The following is an 18,457-nucleotide window of genomic DNA, read 5'->3' as shown; positions in this document are numbered from 1 at the left end:
GTTAGGCCAGGCTCGGCTCGGCTCGTTTACACCCCAACTTCCAACCCGACCCGAACCCAACCTCAGTGTATTTTTCTATTTGGCCCAAGGTGAACCTGAACCACCCCAACCCCGATTTCAGGTTAGATGGGTTGGGTTGGGTTAGGACTTAGGGTTGAGAGATTTAGAGGCAGGTTGAATTTGGGTTGATCATCCTCAACCGGAGGCTCGGATTCTGTTGGAGTAGAGTTGAGGGAATCCTATCTCTGGTTGGGTTAGGGTTGGCCTCAACATGATCCAACCTGACCCGAGTTGCACCCCTACAAAAAGCTCTCACAAGCGACGTACGAAAGAAAAGAAAAGACAAGCTGAGTTTGTGCAATTATCAAAACATGGTTGTGGGATGGGCCCTATCTTAATAATGACATGGTGGGCCCCTTTCATGAAATGATCCCAAGCTGCTTAAAAAGGCCTATGCTGGTCAAACAATTCTACAAAGCTGAAAATGGGATAGTGGGATTATCAATGCCTCAAACATGGAAAAAAGGAGTTTTAACAAGAAAAAATGTACTGGGACATACATTATTGGATGATCTAAATCGTTCATTTGTCGGGCCCCAACTTGAATTGACTGCTTCCGGAGAATCATATCCATATGATAGAGAGATTGGAGGATTAAGATCACCCTATGGATGGTTCATTTGTTGGGCCCCAACTTACATAGACTGCTTCCTGAGAATCATATCCATAGGATATAGTCATCCCTCTGATCTGTAAAGATTTCTAATAACATGTCACCCATTATAAATCTGTACAGATTGGAGGATTAAGATCATCCTATGTAAGCCTTACCACATTTTTTTCCATCAACCAAAGAAGATCTTAACCGTTGGATCAAACTGTAATGTAACTATGCCTGTCATTCTTTCAACCGTCCATTTGTAATCTCTTGATCAGATGGCAAGAATCCATGAGATAATCTAAGTGGGTCTCACCATCTGAACATTATAGGCCCCATTTGCTTTCAATTTCAGAATCAAACACACTTATAGCATCATTGATCATCTGAAATTTAAGGGTTGGGACCCAACAGAATTTCCATGCCAAGAATCCCACCACCCCAATAGATGCCAACTTCACAACCACATTAATCATTTTTCATACATCCTTCATGGGTTCTACCAAGTAGTAATGAATCTAAATTGGCTCAAAAACTAGACCTGGGCAAGTAGAAAGTTTCTATTATGTGAGTATCAATTCATTGGATCCCCAAATCTGGTCTGAATTTTGTGCTAAATTCTAATCTTACTTCACAGATAGATCATTAATTTCAATTCCATTGCAGCATATGAAAATCAGATCTGTTTATGATGACACCCATTTTCAGATTCTAAGCATTTTGCAAGGGAATTCAAACAACAAACAAGAAATATGTTTAATAACATCAATTGATCAACTCTGCATAAGTCAGAATGAACATCCACATACTGGGACCTAGTTGAAGTTTACTTAAGATAGAATTCTAGATCTAAAAATAACTGGACTGGGGAAAAAAGAAAAGTTCAGACTCTTCCAGCCTAAAGCGTTCATAGGCCAACAGTAGTGCCCAGTTCGAATTCGATACATGACCCTAAACCGCTGTACACAAAACCCCAAACTGAAGAGCGATCCTAACCCGTTCTGCACAAACAAAACCATGTCATTTTCAAACTAAAACTACTCTGAACCTCTAAAGACAGTTATTATAGAAATAATCTTACTTACCATAAATACATATCAGCAAACTTAGTATAAAACAAGAGCTTTGGTAAACAGCCAAGTCACAGATATTTTTCTAGGGAATTTCTCGGCAAGAGGAAATGTTGGGATTTTTTTATTTTTTATTTTATATATCGGAAAGGTAAAAATATAATTAGGGCGATGATAAATTCGCACCTCCTGCAGGATAATCCACATCCCTTTAAAGGAGGGTATATGGAAGACTTCAAAGCTTTCTAACATCGATTCACATTAAAGAGGTGTGAATTATCCACAGGGGTTGCAAACCTTAAATTATTTAAAAATATAAAATTTAAGAAAAAATAAAATAAAAAATACCGTAAAAAAGATCACGATATTATCACCACATTATTTTCACAGTAAATGATAAAAAATGAAAATATTGCTATATTTTTAAAATATCAGGATTATTTCAGGATTATATCATTCTATGAAAATGTCACAATAGCCATTAAAAAATGAAAATATCACAATAAAATCACTAACTCAGCTCTTTTAATTAAAAAAGCTGTGTTAGTGCAATTATTAAAATGTGGTTGTGCTGATATATCAGAGATATGTGTGACATAATTAAATAGATCAGACAAACCTTCACATAGAGAAGCGAGAAGCTCGGTCATTAGGCCTTGCTGTTTCTGCCTTGTGCTGCGAGTTTTGCTGCAATCTGTTCTTCAGACAGTGGCAAGTAATAGATACGAGGGGTGGTTCTAGTTTTTCTGAAGAGATCATCGAGTGTCAGCACAGGCGGTGGGTCTGGTTTCTTGGGGGGTGGGGGTGGAAGTGTAAGACGTTCCCTTGCGGGAGGTGGGTTGGTTATGGGTGGTGGGGGTGGGAGGGGAGGTGGGGGTGGTAGCTGCTGCCGGAGTAAATGTTGGCGAGAGGAAGGTTGAGCTTGCAGGGATGGAGCTGAAGGGGTAGTTGGTGTGGTGCTCACGGGTAGTGGAGACTGTGGAGAAGCTTCGGCACGGATTTTCACTTCTTGCGGGTCGACAAACTCAGCTGCCAGAAGGCGTCCACCGTTCGTCGGCCATTGGAAATTGTACAGCGCATTTCGAGTCTCTACGGCCTCTTCCACCGAGGAGTACTAGATAAACCAAGAAAGATCCATTAGAATTGCCTCGACACAAGTCTGTCATTCTTAACATAAAGGATCCTAGGGATGTGTAAAGCATGGCCACAAGTTGAGTTCTGGATTAAATGCATTGGTTGGTAAAGTAAAAATCTGAACTTGAGGCTAAAGTAGAGGAAACTGTGAGCCAAACCTCTCTCTCTCTCTCTCTCTCTCTCTCTCTCTCTCTCTCTCTCTATATATATATATATATATATATATATATATATATATATATATTGAAAGTTGACATATTTTCATTGATATTAGAATTACGTTGGGGACCAGGATGACTCCTGTATTACAAAACATCAAAACACTGGTCCGGGACTCCAGGCATACCCTGGACCAAGAAATAGTAAAACAAGAAACAAAATAAAATAACTGGGACATATCTTCCTTCATCATGCCAGTGGCGAAATATATGCTTGAGTCTCCAAGGGCACTTCTCTGTACCAAGCTCTTCCATCAGTCATTTCTACAAGCTAACCTCCAATTAGTCCTATTAACACTGTTACTAACAAACACCAGGGTATCAGCACCTCTATTATAACCATACCTCCAACAAATAGAATAGCAAAGCAGAAAGATCCAGACTAGAACTCTCCAAGTTTCTCTGTGCAATCTACATTTTGTGTTACAGGAGATCTTCACAAGTAAATCCAGCTCTTAAAGCCCATCATAACAACCTTTTCTAGGGATAGGATTGGTAACATAGAACAATTGAGAATTTTGACATGGGTCTGTGGAGATCTTTGTAATGAATTGGTAGAAATTTGAAGAATGTGAAATGGGTGTTTGAAATTCAAGGGATAGAATTGGCAACATCAAAGAATTGAGAATTTTGATTTGGGACTGTGGAGGTCTTTGTAGTGAATTGGTAGAAATTTAAAGAATGTCAACTGGGCGTTTGAAATTCTAGAGACCGGATTGGTAACACCGTAGCACTAAGATTTTGAATTTGGTATGTGAATTTTTTACCTAAATCTTTTGCTGTATGCAAGTTAGTTGACCATGTGACCTAAATCTATTGATTATGTGCAAAATGATAATATAATTACTATTATTTGCAAATAGAACATTATGATTTCTCAGCTATTGGGCCCCAACGAAATAGATTGTGTCGTGAAAATCATCTCCATAGAGTAGGGGTGTAAACGAGCCGAGCCGAGCCGAGCTTGGCCAGGCTCGGCTCGGCTCGGCTCTGTCAAGCTCGCGAGCTTTATCGAGCTTGGGTTTATCGAGCTTGGGTTATAAAGTTCTCGCACAGCAAATGTCGCTAGCAAAAGCAAATAAGGAAAAAATGTAATCATTACAAACAAAAAAGTAAATTAGCTGAATGATAAAGTTTTAAATGAAAAATTACCATGAAAAGGCAGTAAGTTATGACAATTAAGAAAAAAATACCAAAAAAAGTTAAAAGTTATGACAATTACGGGAAAAAATTAATCCGATTTTTCACAACCGTTTGATACGAGTACGTTTTTGCAATGATGCTGACATGACATACACACCCTCATTACGTTTTTTTTGCAAATGATGTTGACATGACGAGCCTTAACGAGCCAAGCCGAGCCGAGCCTGGCCTAACTCGGGCTCGGCTCGTTAAGCTTAACGAGCCGGCTCGGCTCGTTAAGGATTCGAGCCGAGCTCGAGCGAGCTTCCGAGCCCGAGCCAAAATTGACACCCTTACCATAGAGAATGGTCCTAACCTCCAATCTGTGGTGGGACAGCACATTATAATACATTAGAGTTCGCTTTAATCCGAGCTGCTTGCCTATAAAAAAAATATTACATTACATTCCTAATATTATAATATCTGCAAAGACATGAAATTATGAAGTTTCTGAGTGCCACTTTAATCAATTGGACTGCAAGTTACAAAGCAATGCATGGCAGAAAAAATATGACCGAATAACCACCAAGGTGTTTGCAGATGGGTTATATATAAATATAATTATATGATGTGTTTCTAGTATAAAAGCGCACACTGCTCTCAGACTTGATTTCACCAATACACAGAAATAAAAATTTTGGTCACTGGACAACTCGAGAGGTTCATAAATTAAGTCTTTCTTTTACTCGCACTTGCACAAGTGAACATTTCATTAAAGTCAGTGTGTTCATGAAGAAAATTATCCAAGTTCCAACATAGGGCATTGTTTTCAGATACAGTTATTTTAGGTTAATCTTATATGCAAATGAAACATTAGGGCCTCTTTAGAAGCCATTAATCATCTAAAGTAAATACAAAGCCATTATAACTGAAATTATTTCTTCTTTCTCATCTGCAAATGAAACATTAGGGCCTCTTTAGAAGCCACTAATCATCTAAAGGTAAATACAAAGACATTATATCCATTATTTGCAGATGAGAGAAGAAATAATCTCATTTGCAAATACTGATTAATAAATATATATTTCTGATTAATAAACAATGTGGGCCCCCACTGTATTTTAAGCTAGTGTGTAGGTAACTTACCTACACAAGTGTGTAGGAAATGTATATATATATATATATATATATATAACTTTTAGAGGGTATCCAAGAGGAGGCCAGTTCGTAGCGACGTGTGGACCATTGGATTCAAGAAGCATTTCAGATTAAAAGAGAAGGTCACAGGGTGAAAAAGCAGCCACTCGGTAATCGGTGGATTTGCAGAGAAAGACAAACTTAGGGGTAAAATTAACTAGGAAAGAAAAGGTAACTGAGAAAGCTAAGCTAGTGTCTTGCTCATGGTACATGACCGATTTGCAGATCTCTGTTCATGAATATTTCAAGAAACCCTAGCATCCCATTTGTTTAATTCCAAGAACTAGGATTTTCTTTTCCATTTCTTCCTTGCTAAAGTACCATTTTTGGAATTCAATCTGCAGAGTTTCAGGAACTACGCCAGTCTCAAAAATGCGGAGGAGAGGTGAGGAGGGTTTTCCGGCAGTTTTAATTGCCAGGAATTCGTACTCATTTTTAATAAGAGGCTGTCAGATTAAAAACCGAGACACGGAGGGTAAAAAAAAAGACAAGAACAAAAATTACTATTTTTCTTCTATATGGAAGTTGGGGATCATCCCGTTCTTCTCTTCCTTGTGTTCTTGGGAACTGGTTACCAGGTGGTTGCTCTATCCACCCAGTAAAAAATTGTTTTAATCCTAGCCGTTCATTAAATCTAACAACTCGTGTCTTGCAACGAACCCTAAGGTCTCTTTGTCTCGACGGAAGCTATATGCCTCTCCAAAGAGGCCCTAAGTGTCATCCTGATTAGTTTCCAATGCTCCACGAGACTAAAACCAACTAAAAAGGATACAAATATTTTGCTCCTCCAAGAAGATAGATATATATATATATATATATATATATATATATATATATATATATATATAGGTAGAACTGTTCCTGAGCTCGAGCGCAAATAGGTTATCTGCCCTCGAGTGCAAAAAGATCATGCAGGCTCACATTTTTGGGGTGATCCAAAGCATTCATTTGGAAGGCCCTTCCATAGATAGGGTGTGTACCAACAATCAAATCCATAGGATCATCCTAACCCATACAAAAGTGGAGAGAAAAATGGATGGACACTGTTTGCCCACAAATCTGCCCATTTTTTCCCTCCACTTTTGGATGGGTTAGGGTGATCCTATGGATCAGATTTTTTGTGGACACCCTATCCAGGTAAGGGTCTTTCAAAGGAATGCTATGGCTCACCCCAAAAATGTGGGCCCACCCTGTCTTTTGCACTCGATCGCAGATAAGCTTATCCACGCTCGAGCGGAGGAACAGTTTTCCCGTGTGTGTGTGTGTGTGTGTGTGTGTGGAGAGAGAGAGAGAGAGAGAGAGAGAGAGAGAGAGAGAGAGAGAGTACCATGACATAGCAGTGGGTCTTGATGTGGTCCATCCAGAAATTGCAGACAGTTCCAGTTTTTGCCAGAAGCTCCTGCACGGCTTTCAAAGTAAATGGACGCACAAAACGATCAATCCTGAGGGAAGTCGTCGCTGCTTTCTGCGATGGTGGAACTGCGAAAGTTAAACAGCACAATATTCAGAAAAATCATACCCAATATTCAGGGACTACGAAAAAAAATATATTTAGGGACTTCGAATGCCAACAACATGATCACCATACTTACCAACACGCTCCTTCGGGGCATCTCCACTGAGTGCTGAGCTAGACCTGTTGAATATGCGTCTGGGAGTAGGCTGAGAGCCATCCTTAGGTGTGCTCGAAGGTGTTAAATTAGAGGGTTGTGGTTCAGGAACTTTTAGGGTTTCCGAAAACCAACGGCGTTGCCTCTTGGAAAGTTCATTGATCCCGACTGCTTCTTGATCTGTGCAAACAAATTAAATATAATAGGGATTTCAAAATATTATTGATCTCACAAACCTTGCAAGTGAAAACAATAATAAGTACCTAAAAGTTTTATCCCTTGACTTTGGTGATATCAGTATAAAAGAAAATTTCTTTTTTAATGGCAGTATTATGAAAAGAAAATTTCAAGACACAAAAGATGTACAACTTTCATTCCTTCTTTCTTGAATCTGCTTAGTTCTCATGGCTGATCCCAGGCCTCGTCCTGGGCGTGAAGAATCCTAAACTCAGCCTACTCAACTCTACCAGATAGTTCGTGGTGCGAGTTGTCCCTGTGCAACATTGTTCTCCTAACCTTGCTTGTTTCCTCCCTTGTCCTTTACCTACGCAAGCCCCCTTTCTCTGTGCTGTACTAGCTCTCTTTCCTGATCGGAGACCACGAAGCGGTACGTTTCAATCAATTAAACTATAAGCCCCTAAGGCGAGGCCCAGTTCAAGCAATTTTTCTGGGGGGGCAGGGTGTGGGCTTTTAATGGCAGTATTATGAAAATAAAATTTCGAGACACAAAAGATGTAGAACTTTCATTCCTTCTTTCTTGAATCTGCTTAGTTCTCATGGCTGATCCCGGGCCTCGTCCTGGGCGTGAAGAATCCTAAACTCAGCCTACTCAAGTCTACCAGATAGTTTGTGGTGCGAGTTGTCCCTGTGCAACATTGTTCTCCTAACCTTGTTTGTTTCCTCCCTTGTCATTTACCTACGCAAGCCCCCTTTCTCTGTGCTGTACTAGCTCTCTTTCCTGATCGGAGACCACGAAGCGGTACGTTTCAACCAATTAAACTATAAGCCCCTAAGGCGAGGCCCAGTTCAAGCAATTTTTCTGGGGGGCAGGGTTTGGGCTTTTAATGGCAGTATTATGAAAATAAAATTTCGAGACACAAAAGATGTAGAACTTTCATTCCTTCTTTCTTGAATCTGCTTAGTTCTCATGGCTGATCCCGGGCCTCGTCCTGGGCGTGAAGAATCCTAAACTCAGCCTACTCAAATCTACCAGATAGTTCGTGGTGCGAGTTGTCCCTGTGCAACATTGTTCTCCTAACCTTGTTTGTTTCCTCCCTTGTCTTTTACCTACGCAAGCCCCCTTTCTCTGTGCTGTACTAGCTCTCTTTCCTGATCGGAGACCACGAAGCGGTACGTTTCAACCAATTAAACTATAAGCCCCTAAGGCGAGGCCCAGTTCAAGCAATTTTTCTGGGGGGCAGGGTGTAGACAAGAGGGCCCTGTCCACTTAAGAAGGTCGATTTCGGGATTGGCTTTATTTAATTAGCTTCTTTCGAGATCAGATTGAGTTCAGATGGGGCATTGTTTGAGTCCGAACGGCATGACGTTCCATTCATATTGTCCCATAGGAACTGTCCAAGCTGTCTGAGCACTATACTTTTCAGCGATCTGGATTTGCCAGCATCAAGAGTTCATGTCGAATTTGCTAAAAACCCTGGCTTTAGCTAAAGCGAACCCCAACTAGTTTGGGACAAAGGCTTAGTTGAGTTGAGTTGAGTTGAGAAAAGATGTACAAGAAAACAAAAAAATACAAAGATGCAAAACCAAGTGAACTGCACCTAGCCAGGAGACACTGAAAGGGAGCTAATGTTTTTATGACGAACTTGGTTGCCGATGTCATTTAATGAAAGAATGTAGTATACCATGTACAAAAACCAACCAAATTAGAGAAGAACACCAGATGAAACTTAAATACCATCATCAAAGAAATGATGTGATATTCTTGAGGTTAGCACCGGTGGATCAGAGCTGCAAAGGCTTAACCTTAAAGTTAATATATTTTTATGTATTTTCAAGCATTAGGTAGTATTTTCTTTCTAAACTTAATTTCAAAGCTTTAAAAATCAAAATAATTTTTAAAAAGGTAGCCAGTACTAGGGGTGGCCAACCGGTTCGGTTCTCGGTTCTCGGTTCATTTTTTTTCGGTTCTCGGTTCTCGGTTCCATGAACCGTAAGAACCGAACTGAACCGTACTACACAGTAGGACCGAACGGAACCGGACCGAACATAATCGGTTCGGTCCGGTTCGGTTCTTCGGTTCTAATGGGTAATTATTAATTATTAATTATAATTTATAAAAACTTTTAATTAAAGTTATAATATAAGTTACTTTCTTATTATAAGAATAGTATTAACTATTACTTATTAATATTATAAGTAATTTATATTATTAAGTATATGTATAATAGAAATATAAAAATATTATATATATATATATATATATATATATATATATTCAAAGTTCGGTTCTTCGGTTCCGGAACCGAACCGAGAACATTAGACCCGGAACCGAACCGAAATTTTTCGGTTCTTCATCAGTGGAACCGGACCGGACCAAAAATATTTTTTTACAGTTCGGTTCCGGTTCGGTTCTTCGGTTCTGGCCACCCCTAAGTATGACCACCCAAATGGGCACCAGATATCTGTCTCAAACATGGCATGTCTATAACAGGAACGGTGACACAAATGTGGGCCTGAACCCAATATTGGACCTCAAACCTCAATGGGATGACCCATCCTACCTAGAAAGCAAGTTGATCCACTACATGGTATGAGAGCAGGTACTTCTGAATTTAAAAAAAAAAACAACAAAACAAAGAAATTTACAAAATTTTAAAAATGACAAAATGTAGAAAAAAACATGTGTACTATTAATGTCTCGAGCTATAACCCTTGTATACTCCTATGGAGCCCAACGATCATATAGGTTTCATATTTGATTTAAACTTCTATAATTGAAAAAAACTTCATAAAATCATCCAATAGATTCTCAGAATATGAAATAGGTCCTATAAGACAAGCCCCCCCCCCCCCCCCCCCCCCCCCCAACACCACACACACACACAAAAGAAAATGGCCAAAGTAAATGAGTTCAGGTGCAAAAATGACACCCTAGAATCATATGCATGTGAGGCCTACATCCAAGGGGCAGAGGCATAAAAAAAAGTGTCAAGGTGCCTTGACACTTTTTTTATGCCTTTGCTCTCAGGACACACCTTCGAGGTGTTGCATTTTATCTTGTGTGCCTTGACACATTTTTTGTGCATCAAACACCTCAAGAGATATGACTTGAACACCTTTGAAAACATGAACATTAGTTCCTTCGCTGAGAAGACATTATTGACATCTAATTTTTTGAATTGATAGACCCATATGTATGGGACAAATAAACCTTGCAACATAAGAGATGGGTCCATGAATTACAGAATGTGAAGCATTGGTCCCGCAAGCATTCTTTATATCTAATCAGGGATGGGACCCACAAGTTTTGTATCGATAAGAATAGAGAGGGCCTCACATGCCTTGCCTATAAAGCAGGAGATAGGACCCACAATTCCCATGAGAAGTGCAAAGCGTTATGCACATGAAAAGAAATGACTCATAAGAGACCCAGAGAACTGTAATATTCATAAAGATGAAAGATATGGTGCATTGTCGTGTGTGCACAAAACAAACGGATATGATACATCTCTGAGCAGGGTAACTTTTCAAAGTCGACAGCCCTACTCATCTTGGACTCCCCAAGCATTAAATAAATGGAGGCAACTAAAATGTTTTCAATTTATTACCTAGAACAAGATTTCCTAACGATGCATGCCCTCAAATGTGAGGCCTCCAATTATGACTGAGGCTCAAGAATGTGGGGATGACAGCCTCACCCAGAACACCTAGAAATCTTCTCACTAATCTATCGAAACACTCCTAACTCCACTTTCGGAACAAGTTCCCAAAAAAAAAATTGATGTACATGACACAAACACAATCCTTCCAGAGATGATAAGCAATGCAATCCCCTAACTTGAATATAATTCAATTCATAAAGGCCAAAATAAGAAAAAGAAAAACAGTTCAGATATATTTCAAGGGCACATGGAAACACTTTTGCCCAATCCATGTAGCAAACAACTACACATGTAGATTTTGCATATCATAAGAAATAGGGATCCTGGAAGAGTGCTATACCAAGATGTTTGGCTAAGATAGAAGAGTTTGGATCTGGAACTCAGCGGGTGTATTCACTGACAAATCTTTCCCTCTTCATCTTGTGTCTTATCATGTGCCTTCCAGAGTCACCAAAGTTTGGTCGAACCAAGTGCCTACAAGGGTATGCGTATTCGGGTGGGCAGCCTGCCTTGGAAAAATTTAGACAGTGGACTTCCTACGAAAGCAGGAAATGCTCATCATTGACCATTGTGCCCTTTGTATAGAGGTGGGGGAATCGGTGGACCATATATTTATTCATTGTAAGTTGGCCAGAGAGGTGTGGAGCTGCATTCTGGTCAGATTTGAAATAGAATGGTTTTTCCCGGCAACACTTGTAGATTTATTGGAAAGTTGGTCCTTGGTTCCATGGAGAAAGGGAAGATTCTTTGGAACTAATCCCTCCTTGCAACGATTTGGTTATTGTAGAAAGTGAGGAATGCTCGGGTTTTTAAAGGTACCAAGAGACCCTCCTTTCTTGTCAATAAAATTATTGCTTTCTCTATTGCTTGGGCAAAGTCTATTCCATGTTTCAGATTTGTGGCTGCCCATGATCTATGGTATGGGTGGAAGGAAATCTACCTTATCTCAGAGCTGAGCCCTGAGATCGTGTATGATTGGAAACCTCCTTCTCCGGGTTATCTAAAGATAAACCTCGACGGCTCCAACATGGGAAATCCAGAGCCTTCAAGTATCAAAGGTGTTCTTAGAGATGGGAATGGGATAGTAAGGTGGGCTTTCTCGGGACTGGTAGGGATTGTGGATTCAAGGGAAGTAGAAGTGCATGCCACGTATCACGGAATCAAGCTTCTTGAAAATGTGGACTTGGATAAAGTGATAGTGGAAGGGGACACACTCAATTTTATTAGATGGCTTAATGGTGCGTCTCCTTATCCGTGGAGATTCACTGAAGTCTTTGAGGAGATTCAAGACAGCGTGGGTGAATCTCTTCCTTCCTATAGTCATGTGAGGAGGTCGGCGAATGGTGTAGCCGATAGGTTAGCCAGAGAGGACGTCTCGAAGGAATGGTTGGATCTTTTTTATTTTCTTCTTCCTTGATGTTTGTTCTCCTCTCCCAAGTATGGGTGGGATGGTCTTTTTCTTGCTCCTCTATGTGTATCTCTCTTAATTGCTGCTGTATTGACCATCCCGGTCTCCTATTGCTTTTAATAAAATCTTCTACCATTCAAAAAAAATAGGGATCTTGATTTTTATCCAAAAGTGCGGTATGTTGAAGTACCAATCCCTACTCCAAGCCACACAAGTTATAGGTCGTCGCACTAGATTACCACAAACATTGGACAACAGACCATACAATAAGAAATAAAAAACAACGTGACAGCGAAAGAAGATTATAAAGACGTCCTCTCTCTCTCTCTCTCTCTCTCTCTCTCTCTCTCTCTCTCTCTCTCTCTCTCTCTCTCTCTCTCTCTCTCTCTCTCTCTATATATATATATATATATATATATATATATATATATATATATATATATATATACACGCGCGCACGCACGCCCACACACACACACACACACAGAAATATGGTGAAGGTAGCACTGGAGTCAAGAGTTAAAGAAAGCAAAAAGAAATTGCGCATAAAAGTAAAAAAAATCCGCATAAAATAAGAGGAAATAAAAGATGGAGTACAGACAGTACCTTCAAGCTTTCTTTTCTCAGAAGAAATTGCCAGATTGTTATTCTTTTCAGCAAGATTACCCTTCTCCTCATGAGAGAACCCAGCTACCATAGCATCAACGGGACATTCCTCTTTTACAACTTCTTCTTTTACAACATGCAATTCGGTAAGCGAACTCCTATCTACAGCTTCATCAGAATTATGATTGGAATCGATTTGCTTACTGTCCAATACATCCTCCTCCAGAGAATCTTCCCCCGAACTTCGGTCTAAATTTAATTTTTCTGAAGAACCCCCATCTGCACTATCATGTTTCTTGCTAAGAACCACATTTTCAGCATTGTTGTCATCTATCTCTTCCATTGATCCCTGGGTCCCACCTGGCTCTTGATCATCCAATGAACATAAATCGACACCGATAGGAGGTACATCGTTGGATGATGGTTGCACCATCTCTGGATTAATAACTTCTAATTCTAAATGGAAATTATCAGCATTCAAATTATCCTTTAGTTCATTCTTTTCATTAATTGACACAGAATCACTAGAAATAGACTCACACTTTACTTGAAACCCTAAAACAGGGCTGACCTCAGATACCTGGTTATTCGGATCAGACATGTCGAGCTTGATATCTTCAATAGGAGGCTTTGGATCCTCATTCTCCACCTGTGATACAGCATTGTTTAACTCTTGGGCCCCACCAGACTCTAACTGTGTTAGAATAGTCTCGTTGTCTGCAACCACGCCATCTGTATTAGCACTATCCTTTGTTTCCTCAACCACTCCATCATTATACATAATACCCTTTGACTCCTCGTCCTGAACTTTGATCCCCTGACCAGTCTCGGCAGTGCTATCATCAATGTCAACCATGATAGCGTCATCATCCACCCGTTCATTTTTATTCTCCACAAAATCTGTAGCATTTTCTACCACTTGGTTGTCAATTAGCTTTGTTTCTGCATCACCACACGTCGCATGGTGAACAGGATCAGGCTTGAAACCATTACCCATTTCTTCATTTTCCATCTCATTGCGTATGGATTCATCCAATCGCTTCACCAAATCCTCCTTCAGACCCTTCGTAATAAGTTTCCTTCTCTTAAGCTCCTCCTTCAATTCTGTTACCTTCCATTGGTCGATGGGTCGGTTGTCAAGCACAGGATACCGCGAGGACATCTTTCCTAGTTGTCTAAAACCAAACCCAGATTCCTCTTCAGTCTTCACGACCTAATCATCAATGAAATACAATTCACATAAACCAATACATATATTCTAAGAGAATTCAATAAACGATCAATAAATCAAAGCATACCCACAGAGAATAAGTTCATCAAACCAAGACAGAAAGTTCAGCTGAAAAGCAAGAAACCATAAGAGTAAAAAATTTCACGAATATACTGCCAAAACGGGAGTATTTTTGAAAAAAAACAATAAGACAACCCAATGCCCTCACAAATATGAAATGAAAGCAGAATAAAAATAAAAAAATAGTGAAATTTCGGAAAATATAGAAAGAAAATTAACTACCCAGCAACAAAGTAAAGTTAGACAGAAGCCAATAAGAAAAACTAAGAAAGTGAAATAAAGAGGGTTCAAAATATATCCAATCATGAAGAAATTACAAACAGAAACCCGAAAGAATGAATTCAGTAAATTATTTATTTTTTCGATTCAAATAAATTAGGTAACCGGAGTGAGACAAGAAGGGCGGATCAGGTATTAGACTCGGAGTTACTCAACTATCATTAGAAAGGGAAAAAAATCAAAAATTGTGACCCTTATCATTTCCTTCTAAGGAAATGTTTTTCCATCAATCCGAACTGGACCTTAAGGATAAAATAAAAAATTAATATTCAAGATGTGTGACGCCTTAATCCATTGCATTAAACTTTTCTGCAAATGGGTTTTATACTTTTGACGAAGGGATGTGATTTGGATCAATGGTCACGTGATTCAAATCACGTGATCTTTTACCCTTCCATCTTTGGTGGGGCTAGGCTCAACTTGCAACTGTTGCCTACAACCAAACAGGGACTAAATGAGATGTGAAATCCTCAAAATACTCAATTCAAGGCATTATCAGCGATGTAAGATCAACCTTGATAGTCAGATTTAGGCCCGTTAGATCATCAAGTATATCTCATCAACAGGTGCATCATGTTCAAGACTAAGAAGAGGGTCTTGTAATTTAGAGAACAATACATAGAATTCAAGTACATTCATTGTTCTCTCCTCCTCTTTCTCTAAATTATTGTGCTCATTGATCTAGATTAATGTTCTCTAGATATAATCCATAATGTTTGATCCTCTTATGTAATATAATTTTCCTTTTTGTACTCTATAATAATTTAAAGGTTTAGATCAATGGACCCCATCATGTCCATGTGTCTAGTCAAAAAGTGCCCAAAGTATGGTAAAAGGGTGCACACCTATAGGTGTAAAAGAAAGGAACTAAAAAATTGCCCATTAGAGAGAGACTAAAGAAAGAACAAGAGAGGCAGGGGTACAGGGTGGAAATTTGGGGTCTAAATTTGAGAGCTACAGAAACAGAAGAGGGCATTCAAAGCATGCAAATTGCAGAGAGACAAAAGGGGAACTCGAAAAAGCATAAAAACAGACCGATTCTCCACTCCCCTTTTTTGCCTGCAACCATCCATTTGTTTCTCATTACTTCTCTGTTCTGTTATCTGAGCTTCGTTTATGTAAATACATATTTCATTTTATTTTATTTGCATCATAATCAATGAGCACATTTATTTGATCTTTTAATCATAATATAGAGTACTGAACAATAAAGTGAACCTGTGTGTATTAGATAGATCAGCTATATTATATATTAAAATAAAATGGCAGATAGAGATAGATTTGTTGAGTCGGTCTGGAGTGAGACTAGAGTTTGTTAAAGAGTACCCGATGCATGTTTCTGGTGTGGCCAGCAGCAACTCTGAGGCCGGGTCAGAGGCCTCCTTTACCGCCAGTTATTCTATATGGAAAAATGTGCTATAATTTTTATAGCACATTTTAAATATTATATTTGTTAAAAAATGTGTACCCATAGATATTATAATTGTAAACAGTTATAATATAATATAAACAAATATTTTGTGTTTATATTATATTCATTATCCCATAGATATAATCCATCATGTTTGACCCTCATATGTAATATTTCATTTGCAGAAAACTTCAATGCAGTGGATTAAGGGGTCACACATCTTGAATATTAATTTTTTATTTTAGCCTTAAGGCCAGTTTGGATAGATGGAAAATCATTTTCTTAGAAGGAAATGATAAGGGGTCACAGTTTTCGATTTTTCTCCCTTTCTAATGATAGTTGAGTAACTTCGAGTCCAATACATGATAAGTCCATCTCGTTTCAGGAGTTGCTTTTCAAAAATAGAAGGTCAGTAAAAAGTAGCTAGCAGAAAGATTGGGAGGAGAAGCAAAAGATCGCTCTCACAAGCCAGAGGTTATTATTGTTCTCTCCTCCTCTTTCTCTATAAATTCGTGGGTTCTCCTCACCACAAACCAAGACGGTCAAACTCCACACCATCAACAGCCATAAGAATCTCTGTTTTTAAGAATAATCATCAAGAAACAGAAAAAAAAATTAAGAAACTCTATACATAATCATTAAGAAACCCAAAAGCATTGTAGCAGCACAGGGAACAGAAACAGAAAAAAAATATCTAGCACCAACAGATCTAGAAAAAAAAACAGAAAAATCCAAATTCCATGAAGGAACAATGGCACGAGCAGAACAGATAAAAAAATTCCGTAATTAATCAACAAAACCTAGTTCAGCACTAAGCAACCAATGTCGCATAATCATTATGAAAACCAGTAAGGCCAACAATCGGTTGGGGCCCTAACCATCGGTTGTCACAATCTGAAACGCACAGGGCCTAAAATGTCAAGTAAACAAATATAACATGAAGGAATCACAATTAAAGAAAAACATCAAATTTTATGAAGGACTTTGCAATGTAAACAGAACCCACATAGAAGATTAAGTAAATCATGAAAACACAAAAGAAGACCCTATGGGGTCGTTTGGATACATTGATTTTATAATCCAGGATTGTAAAATTGTGGATTGTACAAGCTAAAAGATGAATTTTATAAGGTAAAATATGGATTTTACAATCCTAGATTATAAAATATACCCAAACAGCCATAAGAAACCAAAGAACACACGGAAAAAAGAAGAAACCAATTAATTAAAAATATTAGAAGAAAATTAAGACTCATAAATGTTCATATGCTCCAAAAGCCACATTCTACAACCCTTAAACCAAGAGGAAAGAGACCATAAAAAAGAACAATAAAAAGAAAAGGGTATAAAAGACCTTACCGGGCAATTGGGTCCCAGAGAGCAAAGAAGATTGATGCGAAACCCTAATTTCAGAACAGAAAACAGGGATTAGAAAAAATTAATCAAAACACACACAAAATTATGGTCATTAGCGCCTAAAAAGACCAAAGATTTATGCTTGTTCAGTCTCCTTCCCTGACAAAAAACGCAAAAGAAAAAAAAAAAAAAAAAAAAAAAAGGAAGAAGAAGAAGAAGAAGAAGAGAGAGAGAGAGAGAGAGAGAGAGAGAGAGATGGAATTTTCAGAAAAAACTCAAGAAAAATAAGAGTGTAAAAAATGAAGTAGGAAGGAGATATCTAGGGTTTCTTCCTTCCTGCGTTTTTTCGAGCTTTGCGAGAGAGAAGATAGAGAGACGAGACGGGGAAAAAGAAAAAGCTCATATTAAGCTCTTTCAAGGACACTTATTGGGGCCACTTCTGCCACGTGTACATGATCGGATCCGTTAATCCGAATGGCAACGATAAGTTGGCTAGATGTCGTTGATTTCACCTTGATCGGATGTTATTTTATGCATTGGAGGTCCATTTTGGATGCCTTGTGTACGAGATCACAGATTTTATATGGTGGGGTGGACGTTATGTTCCAGTTTTCTTCAAAAAAGTACTGTACAGCCCACTTTATAGGATGATCCAAACCGTTTATTTGATGGGGACCACAAAAAATCATTTCAATAGGGTGATCCTAGCCCCCCGATTTATAGAGGAACTGCATATTATGGAAACCTCTGTTGATCGGATGGTTGGGATTATCCACTGGAAATGACTTTTGGGGCACAGCCTCTAGATCATCCAATGGTGTGGGCTATGCAATACCCTTTTGAAAAGAGGAATTATAGACTGAAGGCCATGATGGTGATGTGCAGCCAATGGGGGAGCCCTTTCACCTCTTTTTTGCAAGGGCTCCCTTCAGTTTAGACTTCCTCTTTTGAAAAATATTGGACTATACCCTGCAGCCCATGTAACTTTTTATATGGTGTAAGCCCTTATAGTCCCTTAGTCTTTCAAACAGTGCTATAAGGAACACACTAGAGGATGATCCAAACCGTCCATGTGATGGGACACAACGTATATAGGGTGTGTCCAAAAAATCATTTCTATAGGATTATCCCAACCCTCCGATCTATAGAGGAATTGCTTATTATGGAAATTTTGTAGATCGGAGGGCTAGGATCATCCTATGGAAATGGTTTTTGGGGCACAGCCTAATTACAGTGTGTTCCATCACATAGACAA

At 38.9% G+C, this 18,457-nt stretch overlaps 1 protein-coding gene across 1 annotated transcript; it reads right to left on the bottom strand.

Moving 5' to 3' along the window:
- Positions 1 to 1,298: 1,298 nt before the first annotated feature.
- Positions 1,299 to 17,593, bottom strand: LOC143889585 (uncharacterized). The gene is made up of 6 exons (XM_077393851.1): positions 17,206 to 17,593; positions 12,866 to 14,078; positions 6,992 to 7,189; positions 6,727 to 6,878; positions 2,348 to 2,842; positions 1,299 to 1,659 (listed from the first exon to the last, which is right to left on the bottom strand). Exons 2-5 carry the CDS (start codon positions 14,025 to 14,027, stop codon positions 2,378 to 2,380), a joined length of 1,977 nt encoding a protein of 658 aa, XP_077249966.1. The 5' UTR covers positions 14,028 to 14,078; positions 17,206 to 17,593; the 3' UTR covers positions 1,299 to 1,659; positions 2,348 to 2,377.
- Between the last annotated feature and the right edge of the window lie 864 nt (positions 17,594 to 18,457).

Source organism: Tasmannia lanceolata, unplaced genomic scaffold (assembly GCF_043159265.1).
Source record: "Tasmannia lanceolata isolate RefF3 unplaced genomic scaffold, GAP_Taslan_0.1 ptg000013l, whole genome shotgun sequence".
In the NCBI taxonomy this organism is placed as follows: domain Eukaryota; kingdom Viridiplantae; phylum Streptophyta; class Magnoliopsida; order Canellales; family Winteraceae; genus Tasmannia; species Tasmannia lanceolata.
This window is presented reverse-complemented; position numbering and strand designations above follow the sequence as displayed.

Coding starts and splice junctions, on each gene's coding strand:
- LOC143889585 (XM_077393851.1), bottom strand. CDS start 14,027: ATGTCCTCGCGGTATCCTGTGCTTGACAACCGACCCATCGACCAATGG. Junction 6,879..6,991: donor TGCCCCGAAGGAGCGTGTTG/GTAAGTATGGTG, acceptor TAACTTTCGCAG/TTCCACCATCGCAGAAAGCA. Junction 2,843..6,726: donor AGACCCACTGCTATGTCATG/GTACTCTCTCTC, acceptor TGGTTTATCTAG/TACTCCTCGGTGGAAGAGGC.